The sequence below is a fragment of the Capra hircus genome, chromosome 2 (genome assembly GCF_001704415.2).
Source record: "Capra hircus breed San Clemente chromosome 2, ASM170441v1, whole genome shotgun sequence".
NCBI classification, from domain to species: Eukaryota; Metazoa; Chordata; class Mammalia; order Artiodactyla; family Bovidae; genus Capra; species Capra hircus.
In genome coordinates, this window is record NC_030809.1 from 46,763,932 (window position 1) to 46,776,452 (window position 12,521).

At 43.8% G+C, this 12,521-nt stretch overlaps 1 protein-coding gene across 1 annotated transcript in view; it reads right to left on the bottom strand.

Annotated features, from left to right (window-relative positions):
* Positions 3,590–12,521, bottom strand: part of LOC102187632 (aldehyde oxidase 1) — a 69,996-nt gene continuing 61,064 nt past the window's right edge. Inside the window, exons 30-35 of the mRNA XM_005676339.3 lie at positions 12,122–12,174; positions 8,875–8,989; positions 8,095–8,160; positions 5,736–5,924; positions 5,028–5,195; positions 3,590–4,144 (exon numbers count right to left, since the gene is read on the bottom strand). Of these exons, the coding sequence (XP_005676396.1) occupies positions 4,094–4,144; positions 5,028–5,195; positions 5,736–5,924; positions 8,095–8,160; positions 8,875–8,989; positions 12,122–12,174 (642 nt within the window). The 3' untranslated portion in view covers positions 3,590–4,093. The remainder of the gene's footprint in view (positions 4,145–5,027; positions 5,196–5,735; positions 5,925–8,094; positions 8,161–8,874; positions 8,990–12,121; positions 12,175–12,521) is intronic.

A 12,521-nucleotide genomic window follows, 5' to 3' on the forward strand; every position in this document is an offset into this window, starting at 1 on the left:
GTACTCTTGCCTGGAAAATCCCATGGATGGAGGAGCCTGGTAGGCTGTGGTCCATGGGGTCGCGAAGAGTCAGACACGACCGAGCGACTTCCCTTTCACTTTTCACTTTCATGCATTGGAGAAGGAAATGGCAACCCACTCCAGTGTTCTTGCCTGGAGGATCCTAGGGACGGTGGAGCCTGGTGGGCTGCCGTCTATGGGGTCACACAGAGTCGGACACGACTGAAGTGACATAGCAGCAGCTTACCTGATTGCTTCTGGGCTTGCTGGATTACATTTGAACAAGATCCTTAAGTTATTGGTGCGCATTTTAAAATTAGAGAAGCACTACTTAGCAGCAGACAGACAAAAGGATAGGTGATAGCATCTTCCAGGCAGAGGTCACAGTCAGTCTCCCAAGTGTGAAAGAGAACAGGAAATGCTCGTAGTAAAAGAGAGGAGTCATGAGATACTGCTGGAGAGAGAGGCAGGGAACAACAGGTCACCAAGGGCAGGCTTGCCACCCTAAGGATCTGGAGCAGTGCTGGGATCTGGTGGGATGAAAAGGCAGCCATGGCAGAGTTTCAGGCAAGGATCATATTGTGTGTATGTGTCTGTGTATCCAAACTCTTACACATAACTTTCGACTTTGGCGTTAATCTGCAGAATGGTTTGGAAGGGAATGAATGCAGGGCAAAGTCTGAGAAGACTACTGCAATAGTCAGCTTGAAAATAACGGTGACTTGGAACAACATAGTTGCCATGGGAATAAATAGAGTGAGGGGAAGATGTAAGTTCTTTCTCCCAGGTGGGCTTGACGGGACTCTTGCACGGAGGGAACAGAGCGTCTTGCATCATCCCCACCCCCTACCCCGCCCCCATCCCTGCCTCTGGCTTAGCATCTTGTGGATGGCTGAGATGAAGAGATATGTTTGGGAACCATTAAGTTGGAGGTGATTGTGTACTTGCAAATGGCAGGGACAGGCAAGTTGGGTTTTCAGAGCTGGACCCTGAGTGAGAGAAACCACAGAAGTGAAGGCGCCAGCAAGGGAGAGGGCATGAGAGATGAGGCTCCCTGGGGAATCCCAGTGTCTACAGATGGGCTGGAGGAGGGGTTGGTGAAGGTACAACAGGAGAAGAGGAGAAAGCAGAAGAAAGAAAACTCGGGGAAGACTGGGAAGCTGTGAGTCATAAGAATGCGCCCTCATATGATCTGCGTCATGATATTATCCAGGATGAGCCTTTAAATGTGTCAGTTTAGGTTACTTCTCTTCATTCAGATGAAAAGCCCACGTCCTCACAATGGTCTCAAGGCTCTGCATGTCTGCCCCTCCCCAGGCCTGTTCCAGGCTTGCAGGCACCATGGAGGTCCACAGGTAGGCAGGCACCCTCCCCGTCACTCCCCATGTGGATGGCACTTTGCCTACAAATGCTGACAATGCTTCCTCCAGGTACCTGCTTGGCTCAGCCCCTCACCATCCTCACCTCTGGATGCACCCACCTCAGCCTGCTCCAGGCCACCCTCACCATCCATCAGCCTTAACCTGCTCTACTTTCAATATGCCCTCCGCACTTGTCTCCATCGCTCACACTGTAATTTATTTTTTATTTTTTTCTTTTTTACCTGTTTAATTTTTAAAGGCAAAGCACCTTCGGCCAAGCCCCTCCCCGGCCTCCCTGAGCTCCCAGTCCCACTCCCCCAACCCCCAACAAGCTCCGTCAGCTATTCTCCTTGGTTTCCGGTTGGCCCGCTTCCTCAGTGGCAGGGCTGGGGGTCTGCATTTTGTCTTCTCCAGCAGCTGTGAGGGGCTGGGGGCTCCGCTCCTCCTTTGAAAGCAATCCACCTGCTGCAGTTTCCTTAGGTAGGGGTCATATAGCATGACCACATGGCTTCTTCAGGTGAAGAAATTCATAACCATCATTGGCATCACATTGTAATTTAATTATGTGCACTGTTTTCTGTTTCTCTCCCTTGACTAGATTATAATCTTCACAAGGGCAAGGATCTTTGTTGATTACATTTACTGCTATGTTCGAAGTGACTAGAACAGTGCCTGGCATATAGTTGGTGCTCCATAATCATTTGTGGTACAATGAGAAAATCTGCTCTTTAAAGGGATGTAATGTAACTAAGTGTCACCATAGCGAGAATGACCTTAGTCTTTAGTCTGAGGCCATTGAAGAAGCTTTGCCATCTTATGTGGCCCTGGGACAAGAGTCAAGAGTTGAGAGTGTGACGGGGAGAAGGTATTACACTCCAGTCTCTAGTCCATACGTCACTACAGATGCCTCTGTCTGCCATTAATGGAAGTGGGGTTTTTCAATGATAATGTCTTGCTGCTGCTCAACCCCCTTTGAGGTTTCCTGTCACTAAAGGCCATTGGGATACGTTTCTTGTGATTCTCACAACTTCTCCATCCTTTCCACATTTTTCTCTTTCTCTTTATATGTGCTTTTTGAGATGTAATTCACATACCATAAAATTCACTCTTCACTGCCCCATCCCCCTTAGGGCCTGGCAACTATTTCTTGTCTCTATGAATCTGCCTATTCTGGACATCTCATATAGGTGGAATCATACAATATGTGGCCTTTAGTGTCTGGTTACTTATGCTTAGATAATGTTTTCAAGGTTCATCCATGTGGTAGCATGTATCAGAATTTCATTCTTTTGTATGGCTCAGTAATATTCCCTTGTGTAGCTATTTTGTTTATCACATTTTGTTATCAGTTAATAGAGTTAGATTGTTTCCACTTTGATTATTATGAATAATGCTATGAATATTTGTGCACAAGTTTTTTGTGAACATATGTTTTCAATTCTCCTGGGTATATATGTAAGAGTGGTCATATGACGACTACATGTTTAACTTTTTGAGGAAATGCCAAACTATTTTCCAGAGGACTTGTACCATTTTCTTTCTTCCTGGCAATGGATAAGAGTTCCAGTTGCTCCACATCCTTGCCAACACGCACTATTATCCATCATGTCGGTTATAGCCATCCTAGTGGGTGTGAAATGATACCTCATTGTGATTTTGACTTCCTTTTTCTTCGTGACTGATGAGTTTGAGCCCCTTTTCATGTGCTTATTGGCCATTTAGATATCTTTAGAGAAATGTCTACTTAATTCCTTTGCTCATTTAAAATTTGAGTTATTTATCTTTTTATTGTTGTGTTGCAAGCGTTTTAAAATATATTCTGATATTCTGCACACTAGATCTTTATCTGAAGAAGGCAATGGCACCCCACTCCAGTACTCTTGCCTGGAAAATCCCATGGATGGAGGAGCCTGGTAGGCTGCAATCCATGGGGTCGCGAAGAGTCAGACACGACTGAGTGATGTCACTTTCACTTTTCACTTTCATGCATTGGAGAAGGAAATGGCAACCCACTCCAGTGTTCTTGCCTGGAGAATCCCAGGGATGGGGGAGCCTGGTGGGCTGCCGTCTATGGGGTGACACAGAGTTGGACACGACTGAAGCAATTTATCAGTAGCAGCTGCAGATCTTTATCAGACATATTATTTGCAAATATTTCCCCATATTCTGTGGTTCGTCTTTTCAGTTTCTCAAAGTGTCTTCTGAAGCACCAAAGCTTTTAGTTTTGATGAAGTTCAATTTATCTGTTTTTATTTTTGGTTCCATATAGTACCTGCTATCCATTCTGACAGCAGATGGGGAAAAGCAAATGGGGACAAGAAAATGACAACTTTACATTTCACACTAATAAAATTATTTAGAAAATTGCCTTTTACTAAACAGTATAATTTCTGTTGGTGGATGCAAGACAACTATGAATCACATACAAATCATCATCTTCCATTCTATTCAGCTGGATGGGTCCAAGTAAAGGACAGAATAATAAAGAATATCATTGTAGAGGAAATCAGTTAGCATTTATGCCATTTAAAATATGGTTTCTAAATTGCTTAAGCATATCCATCAGACTCTAACTAGAACATTTAAAATCAGCATCCTATAAAAGCAATACTCTGTGAAATGATTTCTGAACTGTGAAAATTTGTCTTTCAGACCTATCACACTAGAGCACTGAGACTGGATAGATTGCTTTGTTGGAAGAATCACCCCCTCTTCAGAGGTTTGTATTTGATTCATATGGGTATACTCCAAGGAACATAGGATCCAGGTTCATCTCTTGGAATCTGGAATAAAAAGACAAATTTGCATGTTTGCAACTTGGAAGATGTTCACGTCATGTGAAAACGAGCAGATTATAAAACAGGATAAAAACCACCCAGAGGGTGACCAGGACAATGAGAGAGCCTTCCATGGCAGCAGGAGAAACACAGGGAGTCCAGGAGAAGACCAAGGGCGGGGCTGGCAGGGCAGCTGGGAGAGTCATTTCAGGCTTGAAGAGGGAAAGGGGACAGGTGGAGTCAGCATCTGCTTCTCCAGACTGAAGAGGTGATTCCCGGGGCTCTGGAAGAGCTTTAAGGGGTACCGTGAAGAGCCGTCACGAGAGGTTATATAGAACAGGGCTCGCCCCTCAATTTAAGGAATAACGTGTTTATAGTTAAAGGGGTCACTCTGAATGGCATGACCTTCTCCCACAGTTAAAAATCCCATCACTGAAAATGCCCACGGAGAGTGGAGATGTTTGCTTGACCAGGGTGTTGCAGGAGGAATTCTTGCTACTGGGGGGAGGGAAAGGATCCCTCCCTCTCTGGGGTTCTGATCAGGAACTGCACAAACTCCCATGGCTTGGGTAGAGGAAGTTAAGAATGTTGGGGTGGCCCATATTCTTGGCCTGGGTTTCTTGGGCTCAGAGCATAGTTCCTGAACTTCTGACTAATGTGTCCTGGGAAGGGAACAAAACCAAGGAGGAGCATACAATTGCCGAATGAAGACTGAACTTTTCTTTTTAAATGGTGTAGAAATGACCCCACTGCAGGCAGGCTGCTGTCTCTCTCAGTTGTCTTCAGATTCCTGTCAACCTTTCTTCCATGGAAAACCACCATGGTGGGCTAATGAAACTTAGCTACAAGCACAGGGGAAAAAATTCAGACTCGTTGGAGCAGAACGTACCATTTTTGTGAACTTGTCTTCACAGGCCATTCTAATCTTCTCTGGAGTCAGTGGGCTGTTGAGCTTCAGTGGGCCAGGCAGGCCTCTCTCCTGTCGTGCTGCACTTATTGCATCGTGGATGGCAAAAAACACTGAGCACCCCAGGAATATCCCAGACTCTCCCAGACCCTGGTAGGGAAACAAGTCAACTAGATTATGACTCTCTCTCTTTCTCTGTATGTGTGTGTGTGTGTGTGTGTGTGTGTGTGTGTGTGTGTGTGTGTATGAATGTATGTATCTCATGTACATGCACATCTATGAATACATATGTGCATGTATGCATACATTAAATATTACATATGTAACTTTTTTTCCTTTAAAAAACTAATCCATTCTTTTAGGTCAGTATTTCTATTCTGAGGATTCCAGCGGAAGGAAATGACCCCAAAGGGAGAGAGAAGATAGAGGCATGAGGCTGATTCCTGGCATGAAGATGAAAAATCAGATGCAACCTGATGATAATAGTAGTTTCTGTTCACAATTTGGAGTATTTTTAAAGAAATTTATAATGTTTAATTACTTTAAAGTTAAAATGTTTAATCAGGCTTTTCCCCCTGCACTCCCAGAAAGAAAAAAAAAAAAACCCAATCAACCAAGAGATTAATGTAGCCCCTCCCTCCCAGCACAGCTATCACATAAACACTCATTTATTCATGGAGCACAGCTTACCTTAGACGAATACAGGGTATTCGAGTTTTCAGAGGGAGGCAACAAAGAAATGTGCAGCTCCATGGGGATGTCACAGATGGCAGGGATTTTATACTGGTTCGGGCCCCGGGTGTACAGGACACCCTGAGGAGAATAATTCAGTTCCTCTATTGTATAAAGTCCCATGCCTTGAATAAATGCACCTTCAATCTGAGGCAAAAAAGAAAAATTCCATATATGACAAAATACAGCCAATAGCAGCATTTCAACTTCATGCTGTTTGCCTGAATTTTAAAAATGTAGTTTAAGAGGGTTCTCTGCATATTTTGGAGCCTGTCTCCGAAAGTTTACTTACAAGTTCACTTTAGAGCATGTCTGAACATCTCCCTTGAGCGCTAAATTCAGTCAAAGAATGTGAGTTTGAATCTCAGCCTGGCATTAAAGCTGCAGCTCCAGAAGAGCCCTCAGAGAACCTGTAGCCAAACATCTTGATTTTTTTCTGCCTACGAGGCAGGTGAAACTCTCTCTGACAGTTTGCCCATAGACTTCAGCACCCCAGGAGAGACTCTCAAGGCTCTGGAACCCTGGCAGCTCACCCCCAACCCCTCGCTCATCAGCTGGCTGGCCTCACATCTCTGGACTGTCTCCTCGATCGTAACATGAAGGGTTTGAACTGTGTGCTCCCTGAGCTTCCTTTACAGCTTTAAAAGGCTCCAGCTCTTAGACGTCAGCACATGGATGAAATTACCATTTCATGCAGGCTTCTGATTTCTGGGTCTTCTCTTCCCTTCCTTCCTTCCTGCAGCCACATTTTCTCCATCCTCACTTCTGTCTACTAGCAGAGATGTTCTTCTCCACCACAATGTTAGAACAGTCTTTCTAACACTTCAGAGCGCTCCCCAGGCCAAGTCCCTCCCAGCTGTTAAGTCCCTTCCCGGGCCAAGTCCCTTCCAGCTGTCTCGGGAGGTTTCTACTAACATGACCCTCTTTCACTCCCTACCTCCAGCCTCACATCCCGCCCCTGTCACACAGGTGACTGCTGCTATCAGCTTATCCTCACTGCCAGCCCTGAACACAAGGTATGCAGAATCTCAGCTCTTTCTTTAGGTTGATTCCCTCCATTTTCCTCCTACCCAGAATACCTCTTCCTGCTCATTCTTTGCCTGCTTTGACTCCTCCAATCCATAAGTTCTTCCCACTCTCCTGTCAAGGTCCTAATCAGAGGGTCCCTCTGACTACGTCCTCCATTGGAAATAGGAAGCTGAACGGCCCACTGGTGCCAAGGCAGATAGAGAAAGTGAGGGAAGCTTCCAGAGAGCATGTGACTCTCTAAAGATGCAGCCAATAGACTTTTCCTTGGGGAAAGGTAGCTCCAGTGTTGGCAAATTTTCTGTGTATCCAAGAGATGCTAGACACGTGAAAATTCATGTAAAACAGCTTGTGATTCTTCAATCTTGTTAATTATTTCAAATTTAAATTATAAAATATCTGTGGGCAAAATAGGCTACCCATCAACAGCTGTGCTGTAACTATCTGATGTTTGTTAGCTCAACCTTGAAGCCAGAGACCATCCCCTTCCTTGGACTCAGCACTGAGTCCTGGATCCTACTTCCAGCCCATAGATGGGGGGTTCCTGCTGCTACCTCTAGGCTCAGTGCTGCTCTTTCAAGCTCACCAGTTACAGACTGCGCATTTCTTCAAAAACTACCTACAGCACCTTTGTTCCCTTCCATGTTTTAGACAATAAGAGGTTTGAGCTCTACGGCTGTCCTGAACAGAAAGATTCTGACTAAAGGGAGAGAATGAGAAAATGATGGGTGGGCTTCTCTAGTGGCTCAGCTGGTAAAGAATCCACCTGCAATGCAGGAGACCACCTGCAGTCCAGAAGACCCGGGTTTGATCCCTGGGTCAGGAAGACCCCTTGGAGAAGGAAATGCAACCCACTCCAGTATTCTTGCCTGGGAAATCCCATGGACAGAGGAGCCTGGCGGGCTACAGTCCATGGAACTGCAAAGAGTCAGACATTACTGAGTGATTAACACACACACACAAACACAAGAAGGCGATGAATTGGGGACTTTTATGTTGGTCCAGTAGCTGAGACTCCACCTTCCCAATGCAGGGGACCCAGGTTTGTTTCCTGGTCAGGGAACAAGACCCTGCATGCTGCAACTAAAGATCCTACATGCTACAACTAAGACCTGGAACAGCTAAATAATAAATATTAAAAAATAAACACACACAAAAATATTGGAAACAAATAAATAAATAAATATTTTTAAAAAAGAAGATGAATAAGCTAATGGAATGTTTTCCTGGCAGACCCCCCAGCAGTGCTGACTTTTACAAACAAGGAGAGAGGCACATTAGTTCCACATACCTGGCCTATGTCAAGGGCTGGATTTATACTGTAGCCAACATCCATGACAATGTCTGTTCTGATGTTCTAGTAATTAAAAACAAGTAAAAATGTTTAGTTTGATGAATACAATTTGGGAAGACAAAGTTGAGACACATTATATTTCAGTAAAAAGAAGCAACAAAGTTTATTATGTATAACTTCAAAGTTATGTAAAGACTCATGCAGCTTAAGTAGTCTTCTTTTTCTCCTTGCAAACAACAGGAGAGAAAAATATTTACTTGGCTTTGATTCCAGCTGAGGGATGTAATGTATTCGGTTAAATCCACTACAACAAAAACACATGCCACAGAAAACAGGAAATGTTTATGGCCCTCCTGATCCTTGTTGCAAAACTTCCTGGCCACCACCACACTCTGCCCTCAGAGTCCAGCTGGCTGGGTGATGCTTCTGAATCAAGAACTCAGCGTTCATCAGCAAAAACTGCCATTTTAGATTATGAATTTTTAGAGCAGAGGAGAGACTAAATCTAACATTATAGCTTGGTAACCAAAAGTTCTCTGATAACCTACAGAGGAGGAAGAGGATAGCAGGCCCAGCCAGGCTGGCAGGGACACCTTTGCCCATTTAAGAGGGCAAGGACATAAAGAAGAGAGGCTGCCAGTTGCTTTCTAACCATTGCACCAAGGTGATTGCTGAGCTCCTATTTCCTTTGGTAATACAGAGAAACTATCCTTAGCCAATTACGTGGTGCTTTTCTAGTGCTCAGACAGACGAAGACCTTCCCAAATTGGTACTGACCTTATGAGCACCTGTCAGGCAGTCTATCTCAACCTCGGAACAGGCTGCTCCATAAACAAAGTATTCGAAAGGGTGGCCTTCACCCGTCTCCCAGTTTATGTTCGACTCATAACCCCTGGAGGAAACAGAATTTTTGAGGAGTATTGTTAAACGATCAAGTCCCTTCATTGCAGACCACAATAATTAAACAGACCCATGAGGAGCTGTGCCCAGTTTGCACACCCAGCAAAAACGAGAGGAGTACACTTGTGATTCAAAGATGTGCAGCACATAATATAAGGAGTAAAGCTGTGGAATGAATAGATATTTACTTCTTTCTTATTAAACCTGCTTTGTCTGATAAAAACAGGAAACCAGTCCCTACCACTAACTCCCTAGGCTTGGAAGTTAACTGTTGATCGTTTGGATATTTATCCTATTGTTTTGGGTTAATACGGGGTCATGTAATTTTGTCGTAATCAGGCTTGGGGAGTTCCAACTGGATTTTATACCAAATACTACATCAAAGGTGCACCCTTGTCGGTTTCTCTTTCTGGCCCCAGGGTTCAGCCTTCTGTAGGTGGGGCCAGGCCCCCTGGCTCCCATTCTTTGCCAGCACTCCGGTCTCTCCATCAGGCGCCAAGGACTGCTCTGTTCCCAACTCTTCTTTAAGGACACCAAATGAATGTCATGGTAGAAGGGAAGCATAGGCCAGCAGCTGGCCAGTACTTTCTACCCTTCTCTCCTCCTCTCCTCCTAGCCTGGAGGGGCTTATCCCTGCCAGTGCCCTCAGATTCCCACAAGAATTGGCAAAGAGAGACAATCAGGTGCGACTCTCTATATCTCTCTGCTGCCTGATGTCTTTCACTCTCCATTAAAATAATTTGATAGATTGCTTTCCAAAGTTTCTGAGTTCTAATTGTTCCACATCTTGACAACAAACACATAGATACTGTTAAATTTCTCATTTTTTTGCCAATCTAGACAATGGTATTTATCTTACTATAGATTGAATTTGCATCCCTTTTCCTTCATTTCTTAAGTTAAGGGACACAGTGAGTTTTCAACACAACGTCAACCACTCCTTCCTTGGCAACTCCCAGGGAACTCTTCATACTTCTCACTATGAAGAAAAAGAAATGCAAAAAAGCAAAATGGCTGTCTGAGGTGGCGTAAGGCCTATTTGTAAGAGATAGCTGTGAAAAGAAGAGAGGCGAAAGGCAAAGGAGAAAAGGAAAGATATACCCATTTGAATGCAGAGTTCCAAAGAATAGCAAGGAGAGAGAAGAAAGCCTTCCCCAGAGTTCAATGCAAAGAATTAGAGGAAAATAATAAAATGGGAAAGACTAGAGATCTCTTCAAGAAAATTAGAGATACCAAGGGAACATTTCATGCAAAGATGGGCTCAATAAAGGACAGAAATGGTAAGGACCTAACAGAAGCAGAAGATATTAAGAAGAGGGGGCAAGAATACACAGAAGAACTGTACAAGAAAGATCTTCATGACCCAGATAATCACAATGGTGTGATCACTCACCTAGAGCTGGACATCCTGGAATGTGAAGTCAAGTGGGCCTTAGGAAGCATCACTACAAACAAAGCTAGTGGAGGTGATGGCATTCCAGTTGAGCTATTTCAAATCCTAAAAGATGATGCTGTGAAAGTGCTGCACTCAATATGCCAGCAAATTTGGAAAACTCAGCAGTGGTCACAGGACTGGGAAAGGTCAGTTTTCATTCCAATCCCAAAGAAAGGCAATGCCAAAGAATGCTCAAACTACCGCACAATTGCATTCATCTCACATGCTAGTAAAATAATGCAAAAATTCTCCAAGCCAGGCTTCAGCAAAACATGAACCATGAACTTCCAGATGTTCAAGCTGGTTTTAGAAAAGGCAGAGGAACCAGAGATCAAATTGCCAACATCCATTGGATCATCAAAAAAGCAAGAGAGTTCCAAAAAAATAGCTATTTCTGCTTTATTGACTATGCCAAAGCCTTTGACTCTGTGGATCACAAGAAACTGTGGAAAATTCTGGAAGAGATGGGAATACCAGACCACCTGACCTGCCTCTTGAGAAACCTGTATGCAGGTCAGGAAGCAACAGTAAGAACTGGACATGGAACAACAGACTGGTTCCAAATAGGAAAAGGAGTACATCAAGGCTGTATATTGTCACCCTACTTATTTAACTGATATGCAAAGTACATCATGAGAAATGCTGGGCTGGAAGAAGCACAAGCTGGAATCAAGATGTCTGGGAGAAATATCAATAACATCAGATATGGAGATGACACCACCCTTATGGCAGAAAGTGAAGAGGAACTAAAGAGCCTCTTGATGAACGTGAAAGAGGAGAGTGAAAAAGTTGGCTTTCCCAACATTCAGAAAACTAAGATCATGGCATCTGGTCCCATCACTTCATGGGAAATAGATGGGGAAACAGTGGCTGACTTTACTTTTCTGGGCTCCAAAGTCACGGCAGATGGTGACTGTAGCCATGAAATTAAAAGACGCTTACTCCTTAGAAGGAAAGTTATGACCAACCTAGACAGCATATTAAAAAGCAGAGACATCACTTTGCCAACAAAGGTCCGTCTAATCAAGGCTATGGTTTTTCCAGTAGTCATGTATGGATGTGAGAGTTGGACTATAAAGAAAGCTGAGCGCCAAAGAATTGATGCTTTTGAACTGTGGTGTTGGAGAAGACTCTTGAGAGTCCCTTGGACTGCAAGGAGATCCAACCAGTCCATTCTGAAGGAGATCAGTCCTGGGTGTTCATTGGAGGGACTGATGTTGAAGCTGAAACTCCAAAACTTTGGTCACCTGATGAGGAGAGCTGACTCATTTGAAAAGACCCTGATGTCGGGAGGGATTGGGGGCAGGAGGAGAAGGGGGCGACAGAAGATGAGATGGTTGGATGACATCACCGACACAATGGACATGGGTTTGGGTGGACTCTGGGAGTTGGTGATGGACAGGGAGGCCTGGAATGCTGTGGTTCATGGGGTTGTAAAGAGTCGGACACGACTAAGCGACTGAACTGAACTGAATGATTTGAATCATCGATTCAACTGTATTTTATTTGTATGTCTATTTTTCCCCAGGCTTTCTAACATCTGGGTTAGGTAGCAGCTAAAAGTTCTTATGACAGTGGGTTAACAGAAGGTACAAAATCATTTTTTGCCAAAAGTACAAACATAAATGAAACTCTCCTTTCAAATACTGCTGCTGTTTTCCATAGCATATGATCAAAAGGACTATTTACCTGAAGTATCCAGTAGCTGAGAGACTAATGCTTTCATTAAAGGCAGCCTGTGCCTGGGGAAAAAAAAAAAAGAGTACAATGTGATACAATAAAGATGTTTAAAGTAATAGTCACTCAAGACTCATATTTTAATTTTACTTTGTGTTAAATAAAGCGATCAGGAGTGAAAACACGGAAGGACCAACATTAATGTATGCCTTTCAGCATTTTCCACCTTCTATAGGTAATTTGTGGTTCACATTTTAATTTTGCTTTGTGTTAAATAAAGCGATCAGGAGTGAAAACACGGAAGGACCAACATTAATGTATTCCTTTCAGCATTTTCCACCTTCTATAGGTAATTTGTGGTTCAGTGCTTACAGGAACGGCATTTGTTCAGTGCATATCACCATAATAAATG